The sequence below is a fragment of the Saccopteryx leptura genome, chromosome 3 (assembly GCF_036850995.1).
Source record: "Saccopteryx leptura isolate mSacLep1 chromosome 3, mSacLep1_pri_phased_curated, whole genome shotgun sequence".
In the NCBI taxonomy this organism is placed as follows: Eukaryota; Metazoa; Chordata; class Mammalia; order Chiroptera; family Emballonuridae; genus Saccopteryx; species Saccopteryx leptura.
In genome coordinates this window covers 56,497,601-56,518,637 of record NC_089505.1, presented here as the reverse complement: position 1 = coordinate 56,518,637, position 21,037 = coordinate 56,497,601, and the positions used below count along the sequence as shown (strand labels likewise).

General features: G+C 40.7%; 1 protein-coding gene across 3 annotated transcripts in view; it reads left to right on the top strand.

Moving 5' to 3' along the window:
- Nucleotides 1–1,095: 1,095 nt before the first annotated feature.
- The window catches only part of CRYBG1 (crystallin beta-gamma domain containing 1), a 207,396-nt gene continuing 187,454 nt past the window's right edge, over nucleotides 1,096–21,037 (top strand). For 2 of the 3 annotated variants that reach the window (XM_066373559.1, XM_066373558.1), the window contains exon 1: nucleotides 1,097–1,742. In XM_066373559.1, the coding sequence (XP_066229656.1) occupies nucleotides 1,189–1,742 (554 nt within the window). In that variant the 5' untranslated portion in view covers nucleotides 1,097–1,188. Of the gene's footprint in view, nucleotides 1,743–21,037 lie in introns of all 3 variants that reach the window. The other variant, XM_066373556.1, reaches the window with a different exon arrangement.

Genomic DNA, 21,037 nt, shown 5'->3' with positions numbered 1-21,037 from the left:
AACCACCTAAATGTCCATCCACAGTACAATGGATAGATGAATTGTGGTATACTCATATCATGAAATAGTACACAATAACTTTTCTTAAAAATAAAAAATTACTACATGTAACAGTATGGATGATTCTCATAGATTGAGCAAAAGAAACCAAACCCATAAAAATTACATTTAGTGATTACAGTTAAATGAAGAGGCAAAAATAGTTACTGGTGATAGAGGTCGTAATAATGGTTAACTTTTACAGAAGGGAGAGTAAGGCACTGGATCAGGACAGAGGGGAGACTTCTGAAGTTGGAAATATTTTTTGTTTTCATAATGGTTTATTTATAAGCCACATACAGAGGATTTTCTGTGATACGTCAACTGTCCTTTATTAAAGCGATTTTAGACCTGCAATCACATAAATATGGAAAACTTTGAGTTATATACTTATGACCTATGCGCTTTTTTACTGTGTGTTGATTATATAAAAATGTAAATATAAAAATAATTAAATAAAAACAAATGTTCCTTGAATGAATGAATCAATGAATGAATGAGCTGGGTCTCTGAAGAGAAAAGAAAGAAGGTATTACAGCGTAAGAGGGACTTTGTGCTGCATTGAATATTTAAGCACTGCTTGGTTCTTGAGCTCTTTATACTCCAATAATGCTCCAAATGATTGCTCCTGTACTTTCTTAGCTTAAATATTAGTTGCCTTTGCTATTTAACCGCAAATGTGAAGTTAATAAAGAAAACAATTAACAGTAAAGCAGATGACGATAACTTGTGGGACTGGAATTTAATTCACTGTGAGGGATCTATTAAGTACTTTGGGAACTGGGTATATGCCTAATTACCTTCTTAGCACAAAGCTTTATGAGATGCAGGTACAAATGAATTATTTAGACTCTTAAAGGAAGAGATGAGAAGTTGGCACCCATGTTTACACACACAAACGGAAGCTATCCAGCATAGGATATTGCCCAAGCAACCCAGAAGAATCAAACAGTCCTAATTGCCGGGTGGCGGGGCCACGGGATGTGCCCCTCCCATCCTTCTTCAGGCGGAGTTCATGCCTAAGTCACTTGTCCTGTCATCCTGGCACAGGTCGCGAGCGTCCAACAACTCCTCAGGCGACCAAAGGCACAGGCACCAGAGGAGTGGTCGAAATCGGACCCAGCTCCGGTACACAATCCAGAGAATGAGATGCAGTGTCAAGAGACGCAGTTCAAAAGGTTTCCAGTAGGCGTCGCTGCCCCGCATCCGCTGCGCGCTGGGAAGCTAGGGACCTTATGGGTCTTACCTGGGGCTCCCGACGCGCGCGCCTCACCTGGGCTGGCTCCCTGTGCCGCCCTCGCCACGCAGGGGCGCTGTGCCGCGGGCGGGCCGTCGCCGCTGCACGGAGGGCTCAAGCTGCTGTGCTGCTCTTGTTCCGCTCTGTCCTCGTCCTCTAACTCCTTGCCAAGGGGGCGGGGACCGACGGCGCGCTGGGAAAGGCCCGCGCGCTGGAGCGCAGGTATATTCTTCCACCAGGGTCAGGCGGCAGAGAGAGCAGCGTCTGAGCCGTGGGTGGAAGAGGCAGACAAGATGTCACTGTCGTTGCCACTTCGGGGCGACCCCGGGGAGTCCAGCCCGTCCAGGACCTCCAAGAAGCACACTCCTTTCCAAATCTGGCGCTCCAAGAAGAAGCAGCAGTCTCTGCCATCTGATTGTGGGGTGTTCGTTCCGCACCCGCCCCGGGCGCCCCTCTGCGAGGCTAGGTAAGCTCCGCGCCCACGCCCCCCGCCCCCGCGCCGTCTCACCGCCTTCTCCTCCTCCTTATCCACTCCAGCTACTCTGACCCATGACCTCACTTGGAGGAATGCAAAAGCCCGGGATCCGTCTTATTTGGCAGCGTTGTAGCGGGGTCCAGAGGGGCGCAGTCGTGGCAATCGTGGTGATCCGGTCCCGTGCAGTTTCTGGCTTAGACCAAGCACCAGCGAGCGAAACTTGTGCTCACCGGCTTGGCCTTTATTTTGACTGTCAATGATTTATTCGAGAGTCTACGGCGCTATCAACCTGCTACCGAGAGCAGGAGAATAGTGACGGGTTATTACCATAATGTATGATGGTAGGAACTCTACTTTGGGATTATATAATATGTTCTATAATGGTACCTTCTTTGTGAAGACACCCCCCCCACACACACACACACTTATGATATATCTACATTGCCCTTACAAGATCTGAATGGAGTAGCAGGGATGGTTACCCACATTTTGTGGGTAGACGGCCCGAGACCAAAGGGTGAATGGCTTGTCACTATCAGAATCGTGGCAGAACTTGGTTATTCAAAGTGTAATTGTCATTGCGCTTTTAAATATTTATCATAATTTTGTGGTGGCTTTATTCTGTATGTATTCAATTGTACTATCTGAATTGATACATTTGTTGAACAATAACCACGTTGAAGTAACACTCTATACCGTTTGGAGGTATAACATATTTTTAATGAAGGACAGTTAAGTAAATTCTTCTGTGTGTGTTTTAAAAACACACATTTCTGAACAATGAGGACCAGAATAAAATTGTGCGAGATTTGCATTTTAGACACATTTTTCCTTTTATTCTAAAAAAGTCTTAATTTTGCAATACATTTTTATTCATTTAGTATAAATTTTACTGAGCACCTTAACTAAATACTGGGATATAAAAAATGACTGGCTCCTGTCATCAAAGATCTTGGTCTCTTGTGGAGACTAAAAGTAAACAGTGGGATAAATGCTATGATAGATGTTAGTTAGCACAGGGAGGCTTCTTGGAGGAGGATTGCTGAAGTGGCTTCATCGGGTGGGAAAAGTGGAGAAGCAAAAAGTTCCAGGCAGAGGGTGTACTGTGAGCTTCACCAACACTCAGAAGAGCTGGGTACTTCCTGAGAAGCACCGGGGTTCAGGGAGGCCTGAGTGTGTGTGAAGGGGTAGGGAGAGGAGTGCTCAGAGAGAACGCATTTTATTTTTTCTCATCTACAGTAATTGGTTATAATAGGACATATTTATATCTATTCAAAGACTTAGGTACTTACTATGAATTGAAACTTCTAACAAAATATATTACTTTATAATGATGTACTCAACAGTGAAGTATTTTTTCCTACCTCAGTAAATATTTTAAACATTTTGAAGTGGTTGTTCTTATCTGATCTCATCCCATTATTTCCTGGCTATCAAAATGTAATCATTCACAACTATGGGTAATTTATTCAAACACAAACACATTTTAGAGTAAAACTTAAATTAGGAGCTTTTACTTCTTTCCTTGAGCCTCTGGTATTTTAGTTCTGTCTTGAAGCACTCTATCCTCTCCTTCAGAACTATGATACACTTTGTACTAACACATGTTCTGAAAACTAAATGTACTGGTCTGTCTTTGGATGTTTTTCTAGTTAGATCATCTTTATAAATATTTTATTTATTTCTGAGAGAGTGTACCTGTTTCTAGTCTAAAGAGAGTGGTCAAAGTGCACTTAGGTTTCTGGTCAGTCTTTGGTCAGTGTGGCTCCATTCATTTCTGCCCACGACTTGGAGGGGTGGAACTTGACTAGAAGGTGCAGTGCTTACTGTGGCCTTTGTCACTACATAAGGATGAGGTAGTCAGGTGGCCACACATATTTTGTGAACATATACAATGAATGTAATGGGCTTTTATTTATTTTTATTTTTTGCATTTTTCTGAAGCTGGAAACGGGGAGGCAGTCAGACAGACTCCTGCATGTGCCTGACCGGGATCCACCTGGCATGCCCACCAGGGGGCGATGCTCTGCCCATCTGGGGCATTGCTCTGCTGCATCCAGAGCCATTCTAGTGCCTGAGGCAGAGGCCACAGAGCCATCCTCAGCGCCTGGGCAAACTTTGCTCCAATGGAGCCTTGGCTGCGGGAGGGGAAGAGAGAGACAGAGAGGAAAGAGAGGGGGAGGGGTGGAGAAGCAGATGGGTGTTTCTCCTGTGTGCCCTGGCCAGGAATCGAACACGGGACTCCTACACTCCAGGCCAACGCTCTACCACTGAGCCAACCGGCCAGGGCGTAATGGGCTTTTATTTTTTATTTATTTATTTATTTTCCTGTATTTTTCTGAAGCCGGAAACGGGGAGAGACAGTCAGACAGACTCCCGCATGCGCCCGACCGGGATCCACTGGGCACGCCCACCAGGGGGTGACGCTCTGCCTCTCCGGGCCTTCGCTCTGTTGCGACCAGCGCCACTCCAGCTCCTGGGGCAGAGGCCGAGGAGCCATCCCCAGCGCCCGGGCCATCTTTGCTCCAGTGGAGCCTCGGCTGCGGGAGGGGAAGAAAGAGACAGAGAGGAAGGAGAGGGGGAGGGGTGGAGAAGCAGATGGGCACTTCTCTGTGTGCCCTGGCCGGAAATCGAACCTGGGACTCCTGCATGCCAGGCCGACGCTCTACCACTGAGCCAACCGACCAGGGCCCGTAATGGGCTTTTAAATCAAACAAAAGTGAAATGGCTGTGTGACCTTAGGCAAGTTTCTTCATCTTTCTGAGCCTTAGTTTCTTCATTTGGAAAATGGAGAAAATAGTTATACTGACTTTGTAGGGTGTCATGGATATCAAATAAGTGTTTATGTCAGTAACTATAAAACTTTTATCACACTTCTGAGCACAAAGTAGAAATTCAGTAAATGTAAAACCATCATCGTCATTGTTATTATAAATGCAAAGCTGTAATGGAAGAAATGAAAAAAAATAGGGTTAGATGGGGAAAAATGCTTTTCTTTCTAAAAGAGCTTACCACTCCAATAATGGTTCCAAGTTTATTGATGTCAGATTTCTGAGACTGTAAATATTTGTGGCTTTTAGAATAGAAGTTCTGAAAATCAACAATGGTTGCTTTCTTTCTGCATGTAAAATAATTTGAACATGGCTGCCTCTATTCCTAAAATTCACCCTTAAAGGTTTTCTTCAGCTTGATTTTGGTAAACATGTTACTATGCTGATTTTCATAGAAATGGAGCCGTTGCCCTTCTGGGTCAGTGCCATGTCTTGTCTGGTCCATTGGTGCCTGGTCATCAGGGGCCCAGTGCTGTGTGTGGGGAGGACATGGCGAGCTGTGACCAGACTTTCCCTAGCAGTCATTAGCAGTTTTGATTTATTGGCTTTTAAATTATACTCTATTTTGTAAACAGTTTATTCAGAGTATGGGTTCTCTCTCTGGGTTTAAGTCCCTGTTCTTCTACTCACTGTGACGCTTAGCCATGTCATCCTGAGCAAGTTAACTTTTTTATGACTCAGTTTTCTCATCAACAAAAGGGGCATAATAAGAGGTTGTTATGAAAATAAACAGGTTAATACATGTCAAGTGATCAAAACAGTGACTGGCGTATTGTAAGCACTAATAAATGGGAATTGTTTTTCTTTTTTCTTGTTAGTATCTTGTCTGGACCTCCTTTGGAGCAGTAATTTTATTTTATGTTTTATTTTTTAGGAATAGAGGAAGGGAAGAAAGAAGCATCAATTGGTTGTTCCACTAATTTGTGTGTCACTGATGGGTTCTCTATGTGCTCTCACCCGGGATTGAACCTGGAAACTTGGTGTGTCGGGATGCTGCTCTAACCAACTGAGCTACTTGGCCAGGGTTTGAGCAGTAATTTTATGTGTTTATTTTCTGCTCTATGATGGAAATAGTACTTCCTTTTTATTTTCCCTAATTAAGGCACCCAGTGTTGTGTTGTTTTGATTAGAAATGGGCACTTAGCCAAAGGTGTAAATTAAAAATGATTACCCTGGAACTGAATTGAACCCCAAACTTAGAAATAAATATTAATGTTTTCTGCAGGAGAGCTAAATTCAAGTTATAGGTTGCCCTGATAACCCTCTGAAAATCAGCAGATCTAGTTTCATTCGGAGAAGAATTATAGCCAGTGCCAGAGGGCAGGACATCCTCATTGGGTGGGCAGAGACATACCTCTAAGTCAGGGTGTGCAGACTCAAATTCAGTTTTTTGAACTTGAACAGACCTTTCCCTTTTATAAAGAGAAAGCCCCTTGCTACCGGTTTATATCACTACAGCAGCGATTTTCAACCAGTGTGTTCCAAGAGTCACACTGGTGTACCACAAGAATTTTCAAAACATGTAATACTTGACTATTTAATCAGGGGCACTGACCTCTTTTCCCTTAGATTGTCAATGAATGAAAATTATATGTATTTTGGGGGTCAGATCAGCAAAAAGTATTTTAGTAATTAGTTTATGTGTGCCATGAAATGAAGAAGGTTGAAAATTACTGCTAGAGTGATGTGAGGGTAAACTGTTGTTTTATTCCTCAGGAAAAAAGCAATCATTTAAATTCTAAACAGGTTTAATTATTTCTAACATAGTAGTTAAGTCTGCTTTTGTTTTGCCTAATGTTACATCTAAACTGGTTAATAATGGTTATTTCTCTTAATTTAGCCTATGCCAAAGGCAAGAATTTGAAATTTAAGGTTTATTTTGTTTCACCACTGATACACCAGGAATTTACATTTTGGCTCTGTTGCTTACTAGCTTTCAGCTCCTGGGATGTTTCTTTTTTTTTTTTTTTTTAATATATATATATTTTTTACAGGGACCAAGAGAGAGTCAGAGAGAGGGACAGATAGGGACAGACAGGAATGGAGAGAGATAAGAAGCATCAATCATCAGTTTTTCGTTGTGACACCTTAGTTGTTCATTGATTGCTTTCTCATATGTGCCTTGACCATGGGCTTTCAGCAGACCAAGCAACCCCTTTCTCGAGCCCGCGACCTGGGGTCCAAGTTGGTGAGCTTTTTGCTCAAGCCAGACGAGTCCATACTCAAGCTGGCGACCTTGGGGTCTCGAACCTGGGTCCTCCACATCCCAGTCTGACGCTCTATCCACTGCACCACTGCCTAGTCAGGATCCTGGGATATTTCTTTACTGCCCTAACTTCAGGTTTCATGATCTGCGAACTGCCTCTTAGCATTGTTTTTGAGAGTTTAAAATATAAGTTTAAAACGACTAGCACAATGCCTGGAAAATAACAGATGCTCAGTGCACAACAACTCTGACAGCATGCTGCAGTGGAGAGAGGGTGGACTGTGGTGTTGGACAGACTCCGTTTCAGATCTGCCTCTGCCATTTGGGTGTTGTTAAGCCTCAGTCTCTAGCTTAGCTTCCTCACATTTTTTATGGGGTTGTTTGAAGATTTGATGTTATACATGTAAAAACACCTGGCACAGGACCCAGTCAAAAGCAGGTGGAAGCAGGAGTGATAGTAGCAGTGACAGCTGCAATTGTCATCATTGTCACAGTAATGGTAGTAGCATTACTAAATACGCTTTTACTTTGTAAGTAGAGTCAAACAACTTCTAAAGCCCAGAAGAAGTTATAATCAGATCTGTTCAGCCTTGAAGTACCTTTGAGTATCTGGATGTGCTTATTAGTCTCTAAAGAGTGGTCCTTTGTGCATTCAGGGACCTAAAAGTCTTAATACATCTGGCTTCGGAAGCCAAAGATAAACTTTATACTTGAAGTTCGAGAAGTTTCTCCTGAAGTGATTTCAAAGTCTAAGTTAGAATAGGATAATTCTCTGCCACTTTCCTCTGTCATTGTATCACTTTATCCATCCTCTATTTTTATACTTTTAGTTATAATCTCTGTAGTCGATATCTAGGTGCTGTATATAGAGATCTTTAATGGCACTTCTTGGCTTAGATTCACTTTTTCCTTTTTTATCTTTCAATTATAAATCTTATTTGTAAGGGTGAGACCGTGGTCACTGCTTTCCTGTTCATCAGTGAGTAATGCACTGTAGTAGAGGGAGCATTTCAGATCTTACTTCCTGGCAATTGTCAGTTTTGAACAAATAACCTCATAAAATTAAAAAAATAATAATGTAGCAAAGATATTAACTATTGAAATTTGTTTCCTAGCCCCTAATATTTATTCACAATACCATCTTACTATGAACATTACAAACATGTATCTGTTGACATCATCCTGTATATAGAAAACTCCAAAGACTTCACAGAAAGACTATTAACCAATAAATAAATACAGTAAAGTCGCAGGATACAAAATTGACATACAGAAGTCTATTGCTTTCATATACACTGACAATGAAACTTCTGAAAATGAACTAAAAAAAATAATCTCTTTTACAGTTGCAACAATAACAAAAATACCTAGGAATAAACATAACAAAAAATGTAAAGAATCTATATACTGAAAATTATAAAGCATTATTAAAGGAACTCAAAGAAGACACAATAAAATGGAGAAATATCCCATTCTTGGATATTAATAATAAATAGTTTAAATGCCATATTATCCAAAGCAATATACAAATTTAATGCAATTCCCATAAAAATTCTAATGTCATTTTTTAAAGAAATGGAACAAAAAAATCACCAGGTTTGTATGGAACCATAAAAAACCCCAAACAGCCAAAGCAATCCTGAGAAAAAAGAATGAAGCCGGAAGCATTATGATACCTGACTTCAAGTTATACGATAGAGCCACAATAATCAAAACAGCATGGTATTGGCAAAAAAATAGACACACAAAGGCTATTTCTTTAAAATAGCCTATCTTTATTTTCATACCAAATTGCATGGCACATGCAACAGATATCTTTCCATACACTTTGTTTAGAATAGTGATTTTTGAGCTTTTACTCCAGAGAGGATTGAAATATGAATTCAGTATCTCGCCTCAAAGTGAGTTTTCAAGAGCAGGTATGTATGAATGTCTGACTCTTTCTTACCAATGGAATAGAATCGAGAGCCTAGAAATAAAACCAGATACATATGGCTAAATCATCTTTGACAAAGGAGCCAAAAACACACAGTGGAGAAAAAATAAGCCTCTTCAATAAATGGTGCTGGGAAAATTGGAAAGCCACATGCAGAAGAATGAAACTTGATTACAGTTTGTCCCCCTGCATAAAAGTTAATTCAATATGGCTTAAAGGCCTAAATATAAGATCTGAAACAATAAATTACATAGAAGAAAACATAGGTACTAAACTCATGGACCTTGGCCGTAGAGAACAATTTGTGAATTTGACCCCAAAATGCAAAGGAAGTAAAGGGAAAAATAAATGAATGGAACTATATCAAACTAAGAAGCTTCTGCACAGCAAAAGAAACAACAAAACAAACAGCCAACTAAATGGGGGATGATATTTGCAACAACAGCTCTGACAGGGGGTTAATATCCAAAATATATAAAGAACTCACAAAACTCAGCAACAAACAAGCAAACAATACAATTAAAAAATGAGGAGAGGACATGTATAGACACTTCTCCCAAGAAGAAATACAAATGGCCAACAGATATATGAAAAGATGCTCATCTTTACTATCTACTCGAGAAATGCAAATCAAAACTACACTGAGATATCACCTCACACCTGTTAGATTGGTTACCATCAACACGACAGGTAATAACAAGTGTTGGAGAGACTGTGGAGAAAAAGGAACCCTCATTCACTGTTGGTGGGAATGTAAATTAGTATAACCATTATAGAAGAAAGTATGGTGTTTCCTTTAAAAAAATAAGAATAGAACTACTATATGACCCAGCAATCCCTCTACTGGGTATATATCTCAAAAACTTGAAAACAGTGGTATGTTAAGACACATACACCCATGTTCATCGCAGCATTGTTCACAGTGGCCAAGACATGGAAACAACCAAAGTGTTCTTCGATAGAGGATTGGATAAAGAAGATGTAGTGCATATATACTATGGAATACTACTCAGCCATAAGAAATGATGACATCGGATCATTAACAACAACATGGATGTACCTTGATAACATTGTACTGAGTGAAATAAGTAAATCAGAAAAAGCTAAAAACTGTATGATTCCACAAATAAACAGAATACAAAATTGAGATTCACGGACATAGATAACAGTGCATGCCTCTCTAGGCAGTGGCGCAGTGGATAAAGCGTTGGACTGGGATGCAGAGGAACCAGGCTCAAAACCCCGAGATCACCAGCTTGAGTGTGGGCTCATCCAGCTTGAGCACAGGGTCACTGGCATGAGCATGGGATCATAGACATGACCCCATGCAGAGGTGGATTTAATGGCAGGCGCACTGGGTTCATGCCCTGGGCCCCGACTTCTGAAGGGCCCTGCAAAACCCCAACTTGGCACTTTTTTCTAATGTAAGAGGCCCAATATTTACTTCTGCACCTGGGGCCTCAGCCGACCTTAATCTGCCTCTGACCCCATGGTTGCTGGCTTGAGTCCAAAGGTCACTGGCTTGAAGCCCAAGGTCACTGGCTTGAGAAAGGGGTCAGTAACTCTGCTGTAGCCCCCCAGTTAAGGCACATATGAGAAAGTAATCAATGAACAACTGAGGAGCTGCAACGAAGGATTGGTGCTTCTCATCTCCCTCCTTTTCTGTCTGTTCCTGTCTGTCCCTTTCTCTGTCTCTGTCACACACACAAAAAAGAAAGAGTGCAGTCATTATCAGGGGGAAGGAGATGTAGGGGAGGGAGGGGGAGGCAGTTGGGGAAGGATATAAAGAGAGACAAATATAAGATCATGGAGGATGATTTGACTTTGGGTGATGGGTATACAACATAATTGACTGTTCAAATGATGTGGAGATGTTTACTACCCAAAATCTATGTACTCTTGTTGATCAATGTCACCCTGTTAAATTTAATTTTCTAAACAAAACAAAACACAAATCTGTCTTAAAATTTGGGTTTACTTAAAGGATCAGTTGTGTTTTAGGAATATCCATGTAGGAAAAAAGTGATTATTTAATCAAAAATTGTGTCTAGTGAGATTATTTGAAGTGTGTATTTCTGCGTACCTTGAAACACTTTATCACATCACTGCTTAACCTCCATTTCGTGTTCTACTTATTCAGAAGATTGAAAGATCCTGTTCTTGAAAAGCAATTCAGTCTGACTTATAGAAATGCTTTTCTATGATTAATGATAGGTCATTCTAAGGCACAGATTCCTTTTTTGTCTTACTGAGACGATCATCAATTAAATTTTTAAGGGAAGATTTTATGTTCTGCAAACAATTACTGAGCACTTATTCCGTACCAGGCAACTAGGAAATTGAGCAGTGAAATCAGAGGTGCTTCCTAGGAAACTTTCAGTCCAGTGGAGAATGGGGCATATGGATGAAGATGAGTAAAAGTCTCTCTTTCTTTCTCTCACCCGTGGTATTATTTGCTGGCCCCATTTGTTCCCTTGTTCGTGCACTTGTTCTCCATAGCAGCCAGGTGGCCTGGCAGCCTCAAGGACTTGAAGCGCGGGCTCCGAGAGGAGCCCAGGCAAGCAACGCAGTGCTGCCGGAGTGCAGCGGGAAACAGAGGCTACGCTAGCCCAATGCGGACAGAAATTAAAGTGGACTAAAAACCAGTGGCACAGAATTTCTGGACCCTGGTCTTTCTTCTGGGCTTGATGAAGACAAGGCTGGACACAGAAGATGAAACTGAGACACTGGAAACCTCGGGGAAATCTTTTGCTCCTATTCCAGTATATCTTACTACTACATCTCATCCTCCTGTATATGGAGAGGGCCATCCTCTCAACATTGTGTATGCTTTTCTTGCAACTCTGTGGAAGGACCTCATTTCAACCAGCAACATCTGGCAACCACGAAGGGACCAGGAGGAGCCATAGTCTGTGAAAACAACAAGGATGCCAGCTTATCCAGCTGCGCCATCCTCTCAACATTGTGTATGCTGCCTCCCCTGGACAGCACCAGACTGACCCCAGCATTCCACAGCCCCTCTTCCTCATGTGAAAGCTCCCCTTCCTTTTGCTCCTTTCTTCCTTTGGCAGATACCAAGAATCTCTGTGCTTGGGACAGGCAGTACTATGCCCCTTGACAGCAGGAAAGAGCTACACAAGATGAGACCTTTAACCATTTACCTTTGAAGATTAAAAAGGCCTAGGGTTCTTCAGAGGGGAAATATGTTAGTGTAGGTAGCTAGATATTAATAAAAGAGAAGGGAGAAAAGAGATGAATAAAGTGGTATATGATGCATTAAGTACAGAAATAGAAGATTTAATCAGATACACTGAGATCAAAAGGGTTTGCCTGAAGAAGCAGACTTTTTTTTCTCAACTCATGTTGAATAAGTAATAGGAAATTTTATTCTGATATGGAGGTCATCAGAGCTCCAGATCTTCTTGAGGTTATGATCATCTTAAACTATATCCAGTACTGTACTAAAAGGGGGACATGGACATTTTTATTTTCACAGTGGCATTTAAAACAAGTCAAAAGAAGTATTACTCAGGATTATGCATAAATCATTTTCTCTAGTTACTTAAAATATCTAAAGCCTGAGGTTATATTATTTCAATACTTTTTGTCATATTTTAGCACTGAGGAATGAGGACTGTGCTTGGACTGGGAAGCCCTGGTTTGAGAGCCTTGGCTGAACTTACAGTAAATGGATGTTGACACTCTAAAATTATAGATGGAAAGAGAGTGATTCTTGACGTTCTTTAGATAGATTTAAAGATCCGAAGAGGATTATTATTTTTGGTACCTGGCTAACTGGGTGTCTACTCAATTTTTGTCAGAATGGCTTTGGAATCTGTGTCGTGGAGAGTGCAGCATTGCCTGTGTTCTCAGAGAAAGGTGTTCTTTAAAACAGCCTATCTTTATTTTCATACCAAATTGCATGGCACATGCAACAGATATCTTTCCATATACTTTGTTTATAAAAGTGATTTCTGAGCTTTTACCCCAGAGAGGATTGAAATATGAATTCAGTATCTCACCCCAAAATGAGTTTTCAAGAGCAGGTATGTATGAATGTCTGACTCTTGTGGGGAGTTTGGCCAGAAAGAGCAGGGAGTTGTTTATGAGTCTCATTAGCTCATTTATAGCTCCCTTCACACACAGCTGCATTGAGCTGACTCAGTTCCTCATCAGAATACTTCTGTGGATTCAGACTTATGAGAAGCCTTCATTCTAGAGAATGACACCTGTTCAGTGCTGCTGTGACAGCACTGTGCGTCTCCTGGGTCGGCCTGGTCAGTGGAAGTGAAGCAATGATAGATACCCTTCAAAACAAGGGATCACTTTGACGAAGTGCCAGGAGACCCCAGGGACATAGAAGTGAGGCAGAGAATACAAAGTTTGCTCATGGTGTCCCCCCACTTCTCTCATCAACAGGTTATAGACAAGGTGAGGACAGGCTGAACCTGTAGCCAACACAGAAAAATGAAACAGCATTAACAAGTGCCTTTTGTTTTTTACCTACCCATAGATGGCAATTAAGTGAGTAAAAGTAAGTTGTTGTTGGTCTTGGCATACTATTCTGTGGTGAGAAGTGTGGGTGCTGGCTGTATTTATTCTTGCTGTGTGCCATTTCAAGCCAGTGACACCAGCTGAGTCTCACTTATTGGAAGTTAGGGTTATGGCATCCAGAAAGTAATCTCACCAGCTCAAATAAGAGGTTTAGCCAACAGTTACATAAAGACACCATGCCTAAGTTACCTCTTCATTTTCTTCAAAGCAGTTTTTCTAGACTCTCTAACTGGAGAGTTCTTTATCTTGTAATTGGGGCCAAGAGACAAAATATTATATGCTATGAATAAGGTAAGAAAATACAGGACTCATTTGGGGTTTTTTCTGTGAAAGAGAGAGAGTTAGAGAGATGGATAGATAGGGACAGACAGACAGGAACAGAGAAAAATGAGAAGCATCAATCAGTTTTTCTTTGCGACACCTTAGTTGTTCATTGATTGCTTTCTCATATGTACCTTGACCATGGGGCTACAGCAGACTGAGTAACCCCTTGCTCAAGCCAACGACCTTGGGTCCTAGCTAGTGAGCTTTGCTCATTCCAGATGAGCCCGTGCTCAAGCTGGCGACCTCGAGGTCTCGAGCCTGGGTCCTCCGCATCCCAGTCTGACGCTCTATCCATTGTGCCATCGCCTGGTCAGGCAGGACTCATTTTGTTTATGGTAATAATTTCAGACCATGTCTATGAAAACATTGTTTTCGATCAAGATTTGATTAAAAGATAGAGTTTATTTAATATACACCTTGTGTATCAGACACTGTTCTAAATGCTTTACAAATATTAACTCGCTATAGTTAATCCATAACATTCCTGAGAGATAAGAACTATTGTTATCCCAATTTTGAGGGAAATGAAACAGAGGTAGGGTCATCTGATCAACATCACAGAGCTCATAAGGGCTAGGGCTGGGATTCCCCACTTGGTGGTCTTGAGTCCTACAGTGAATTACTGAAAACCAACATCGCTGTGGTTAATCTCCCTTCTTTATATTCCCACATTAAGTATATTTAGGCTCTAGAGCAGAAATTATGATATATATAAAAAATAAAGTTAATTTTTGGTACTGGACAATTTCTATGTTAAGTAGTGGAGAGAAAATATGTAAATTCATAGAAATATAAGTACATGAAAATCTTAGAAGAAAAAGCAATTTAATTTTTTAACTTTTTAAAAATTTTTTGAAAGAGACAGGAAGGGAGAGAGATGAGAAGCATCAACTCAGAGTTGCCGCACTTTAGTTGTTCTTTGATTGCTTCTCATATGTGCCTTGACTGGGGGACTGCAGCCGAATCAGCGATCCCTTGCTCAAGCCAGCGACCTTTGGGCTCAAATTAGCAACCATAGGATCATTTTGATGATCCCACACTCAAGCTGGTGACCCCGCGCTCAAGCCAGATGAGCCTGCACTCAAGTTGGCAATCTCGGAATTTTGAACCTGGGTCCTCAGCATACCAAGTCGATCTTCTATCCACTGTGCCACCACCAGTCAGGCAGAAAAAAACATTTTTAAAACAGAAATTCTACAGGTTATGTTATATACAAAAGCATTGTGTCTAGATCCTGAGCTTGAGGCTTCTGCTCAAGCTTCATCTGGAAGCAGCATACCAGAGGTGGGCCTCATTTGCACACCCGCCTTCCTCTCCCACAGTCTTGGCGCAGGCAGCAGAATGCAAAGTCAGAGTAAGCGGCCAGAGAGCTGGCCCTCAAAATTTATAGTTGCTGCTCTAACTTCTGGTCTCTAGAAGTCCTGCTGCTTGAATCTTTTGGTTTTACTTCCTGGCTTATCGTGGACAATTCCCTGGTGACAATGTAAGTATCATTTATGTTGACCATACACTTTAAAGATTATAAACTATTGCTGATATTTTATCCCACTTGAGGCTCAGCCTGGCTCTGTGCAGTAAGCGCACACCCTCATTTTGTAGATAAGGAAACTAAAGTTCAAAGAAGGCAATGCAATTAGAGGAAGCAGGAACAAAACTCAGGTTTTCTGGTTTCTGGTCAGCTGTTCTTTTGGGTTCTCTTGGATTATAGAATATATGTCTCCATTCCTGGCCTATACCAACCTTTGTCTGGAACCCAATTGACTCATCCCCAATTGACTCATGTAACTTCCTGATGACTATTGCCCTGGAAATCTTCCTTTAGTTTCACAAACCAGCAACTATGAGACTGTCTGATCCTTCTATTGAGTTACTAGTCACTCAGCTGGTATATACACTAGTCTGGTTCCGATATGCTGAATACTTTCAGAGTTTCTGCTTAATTACTAGTTTACATACTAACTAAAAAAACAAACAAACCAAAAACCTTTATAATAATTTATGTTTTCAGAAAAATTCAAAGCTTGCACATGCCCTATTTTATAACATCAAAATGTCACTTATGATTATAGAATGTATCTATATTTGTTCTGGTGTAAAGACTTCCTTTACAGAGCTTGAAGTAATGCTGGTGCTAAGACATGTAATATATTTTATCTGTGATTTAAATATTTTGATAATACTGATAGATTTATAATTATCCTATGAAAGCACAGCTTGATTCTTTTGCATCTGCTCTTTGAAGAAGATATGACTATTGAAGCAAACTGTTGACATTCATGCTGAAATACAGTGTCTTCTTTATTATGAGTTCCACGTGCAAACCTGAGAACAAGACCTTTCCAAGCTTGTGCAGTGGAGGCTTCTCCAGGCTTTGCCAGCCATTCTTAGCTCAATTGCCTTGCAAATGTTAGCTTGTTTCTCCACTAGTTACCTCCTATGAACTAAGAAGTTATTATCTGTAAAACAAGAAAATATAGTAGTTCCACGGTCAGATTACAAAACTACTCTCTGTTAGTAGTTTACCCAAAACAGTTTCTGGAGTTGACTCAGTTACTGTCAGGAGTCCTTCACTGGAGCATACTTTGGATGGAAACCAGAGCTTTGGTATTCCCCATATGAGTCAGTAAGCATGTTTCAACAAGCTAGACTAAAACTAGATTTTGGATATTTTTCAAGAGAAGAGCAAAATACAACTGAATGTCTGGAATTTGTTCCAAGTTTTGAGTTTTATCAAATTTGCATTTTATGATTGTCCTAATCTCACCCTGTGAAAAGTTTCAAGTACTTTGACTTAGAAGTCTTAGTAGCTAGTGCATTGTTGGCATTTCATTAGACCCTTCCCTGTGATTTCATTGTTATTAAAACTTATCTTTTCTGTCTGTAAGGGGACATCCAGTCTTGGGGCAGGTGACTGACAGTGGTTGAAGATTCAGGGAGACGTGGTCTCCGTCATCATTTCCTTTCTTCCTGCAGAGAAGCTTCTCAGGAATTTATGCATCAGCTTCCTTGCTCACTGTTGGGTCCCTGGCTGCTTGTCTGTGTATCCAATCCTACTGGTTACGATTTCACACATTGACAAAGCCAGTGATCTTAAAGGGGAGCACCAGTTTTTATCTTCACGCCATTCATTAACTGAACGACAAACAGCAAAAGTGACAGCTGGTTAGTTGGGCTTGGTCATGTTTTCTGAGAAAAGTGGGTGTGGCTTAGAGGAACGGAGGAGGAGGATTCTTTTCAGTCAGATAATCCCCAACCTCTTTTATAAATTAACATAAGACACTTCTGTCAAGAATAAATAGGATAAAGAGAACAATGATGTAGGATCTGGTATGTGACAGTTGCTTTCATATTTGGCATGTCTCATCCAGTCTTCACAATAGCTCTGTTAGAGCTAATCTTCAGAGAGCTCTGTATTCCCCACATTTACGTTTAATAAAGGACAACCCTAAAGTAGCTTGTGCTAGCTGATTTAGTGAATAAATGACAGAGCAGTATTTGAACCCAGGTCTTTCTGACCCCAAGGCTTGTAGTATTGTCACTGCACATGAGAAAACTGAAAGTCATTGAAGGAGCCATTGGTAAAGCATGTGTATGTGAGTTGGCTACTAAAGATTAGACGCATCCAACAGAATGTAATCATGCATTTTCTCTCAGAGCAATCACCTGCTCAAAAATCAGGAAGAAAGTATTTCTTCTTTTTTGATTATTTGCACCCTACCTCAGCCCATTGTAGGGAAGGAGAATATGTAGGAATGAAGAATTCATGTGCATTGGGAAGTCGACAGGGCACCTTGCTTTCCTGGGAATCCATAATTTCAGATCATTCTGCTGAGACTCAGTGACTCAGTCCATAAAGTGTTGACTAAACTTGTTACACCTGATTTCTAGTCTACTGTTAAAGCCACATGTCTTACTACCTACTGCTGGGATGATTCACAGAGTGTGCAAAAGAATCTAAAGTGAAACATCTGAGGGTTTTTCACTCTGCATAAAGATTAAACACAGCCCTAAAAGAAGAAAAGAAAATGCTGGTGATCAGTACTTCAAGCATAGGTGATACTGTTGGCTTGAAAGACGTGGATCCTGCCCTGGCCGGTTGGCTCAGTGGTAGAGCATTGGCCTGCCGTGTGGATGCCCCGGGTTCAATTCCCACTCAGAGCACACAGGAAAGGAGACCACCTGCTTCTTCTCACCTCTCCCTTTCTCTTCCTCTCCTACAGCCATGCCTTGATTGGTTCAAGCAAGTTGGCCTTGGGTGCTGAGGATGGCTCCATGGCCTCACCTCAGGCACTAAAGAAATGGCTCGGTTGCTGAGCAGCAGAGCAACAGCCCCAGATGGCAGAGCATCACTTCCCAGTGGGGTGGCTGGGTGGTTCCTGGTCGGGTGCATGCAGGAATCTGTCTCTGCCTCCCCTCCTCTCACTACAAAAATAAAAAAGGAAAGACATGGAGCCGGAGAGCTGGATGTGAAAGAATTATGAAAAGCCTTTAAGTAATCTTTGTCTTTATGGGAGCTAGTAAGTTTGTTTTTAGTGCTCATATCTCTCAAAATTAAATTTTATTTTCACTTTTATGTATTTGAGGGATTTAATCAACTACATTTAAGAATACTCATAAATTTCTATGAGTTTTATCATATGCACAGAACTAACTCACAGTAGGTCATAGAAGAGAGAGAGTAAATTTCTTTTTCCGTCAGACTAGCCTAAAGATGTATATGGTCTGGTAGTTAGATTTAATGTAGTTATTTTAAAGCATAAATTATTGTAGTCATTAGTATCACTCAGTTACAACTAGAATCTTGCTACTTTATCCTAAACCATACTTTTTGCTCACTTCTGCTTATTATTGACTTTTTCTAATTTTATTTATTTATTTTTACTTTTTTACTTTCTCTGATTTTAAAATGAATTCTCAAGTGATCATGGCGATGGAAGCGTCAGGTTTGCGTCTTCCATTGGTGGCTCAAGTAACTGTGCAAATGTTGCCTCTCAAAAGCGGTCTTGATCTGTGTGCTTCAGTGACTGTGTCTGTCGCCCTCAGGAAGGTAAGTAAATGTGAAAGCGGAACTACTCCAGTGTAATTTATTTATTAAACAAACATTTATGGACATCTGTTGTATGGGGGGCCCTGGGATGTGGGATGACAAACCAGTTCAAGTCCTGTTGTTGGGAAAGTGAGTCTCAGCATCCCGTCTTCTGGAGAAGCTGCAATATTCGCCTATTAAAACAGTGAAAAGTCTTCATACTTACTGTTATAATAAGGAAGAAAATATTCAAACATGTACAAGACAGTCTGAGAAATATAGGGATGGAAGATTGATAACTCTTGAAAGCTTTCAACACTGTTACTAATGAAGGAATTCCAGAGGACACTTGACAGTGTGTGTGTCTGTGTGTGTCCCTGCAACTCAGTTATGTGAATATAAAGTCTCTAAATTGATGGTTATATTTATATCTGTATCTACAGATATGTCTTGCATGTATGTATGTAAACACACACACTTACATTCCAGCACTAAGTACTTTGTTTACATGTGTACTCAGTGCTAGATTACTTATGTGTTAGCAATGTCGGCAGAGCAGGAATGAGGGAGAGAGAAAAAATCCAGAATACTTCTGTGATTTTATGTTATTTCAAGACATTAAGATTTAGTTTTAGGGTTTAGAATTGTTTTTATTTTGTATGACCTATTGCAGCATAATCTTTTGAGTGGTTAGAAAGGTCATAATACAGACCTCTGTATGTACCTTGTTTAAAGAGCTGATGGGGCCTGACCTGTGGTGGCACAGTGGATAAAGTGTCGACCTGGAAACACTGAGGTCGCCGGTTCAAAACCCTGGGCTTGCCTGGTCAAGGCACCTATGGGAGTTGATGCTTCCTGCTCCTCCTTTCTCTGTCTGTCTCTCTCTCCTCTCTAAAACAAATAAATTAAAAAAAATAAAGAGCTGATGGGAGGGAGTGAGAAAGAAGGATGTGAACTATGGAAAGGAATAAAGAAATGTGCCCAGTTTATTTTCATTTTCCTCACATAAGTTAAATTTCAGACTTGAAAGTATCACTTTATCTTTTTTGAAGAAGCTTGATTGGTTGATGCTACTCTTTAAACGTCCTGTCCAGTTCTATGGAAGTGATCAGGGCAGTGAGCCTTGCAGGGTACATTTATTTTTATGCTTGAGGATCTAATTTTATTTATTGACGTAGCCTACATTTGCCTTAGCTACTTTGGCTGACTATTATATAGTTATAATAAACATAATCTCACTATCTGTGGGTAACATAATACTATTAACATTCTGTGCATATTTTCATAAGTCTGAGGAGAGGACAGGAGTTGGAGGTCACAGTGGCGTGTGGTAGTGGTTCCGCAGCCTCTGATGGCTGCACCTCTTCTGTAGCTCAGGTCTCCCCGAGATAGATTAAATTAAAGTACTCTCATAGAAATATAAGCAAATTGCTATTGGAGTAGAGAGAAGGGAGCAATAACATCTTCCATGCACTGTGTTAGACACCTCTACTTAAAAGATAAGGAGGATACCTTAGCTGCCAAATGTTTTCAGTTCTCTTGTTTCACTTGGATATTATTGGTTCAATTATTTCCTTTCTTTTTTCGTTCTGAAATTTTTGTGGCTCACCCTTTATGTTTTTTCTCCTGTTCTTGGCAATTTGCATGTTCATATGTACAGTCTTCTAAATCCACTTATATATTCCTCCCTCATCCACGTCTGTGCTCGTGACCTCATCCTTGTAGAAAGCACACTTGGGATTTGTGAGCTGAATGGATATTACATTTCAGGCATTCCTCCATATATGAGTGATAACTTTCTTGGTCTTTAAATGAAAAACAAAACGTAGCAAATAGTTAACTTCATTTGCTGGCAAACAGGTGACTTCATTTGCTTTTGCTTCAGTTCTAAATTTCAGAGTCTGTAAATTTCAGAAGAAATGCCGAAGCAGCCAGCAAACGTACTAGGGGCTGTTAGTACTACGTGGAGCTTTGAAATCAAACGGTTACATACTGTGTGGGTGCGAGGCCGTCACCGACGGGACCCTTCCTGACACAGTCTTGTGGCCTAGCCACGGGCTCACTGGGTTGCTCACACCTCCTAGTGCTCGTTTTCTTCTTTCTTTTTACAAAACATTTTATTTTATTTTCGGAAGTGTCTCCGTTGATCTGATATTCAGATTATATTTCATGCTCTTAGAAATGTGAATTGCTCTGAGTATATTCTACACAGGTATAAAATAAGGATAATGTACTTAAAATCCAACATATAAACTTCTTACCATTCACTGGTGACCCAGGATGACAGAAAAAGAATAACGAAGACCAAAACCCACGGACATAAAAATGAGAGGGCTTGGGCTTTAATCCTAGATTTCTTAGTTGCGAAGCAGGTGATTTTGAGCAAATCATCCAAACTCTTTGCTCCTC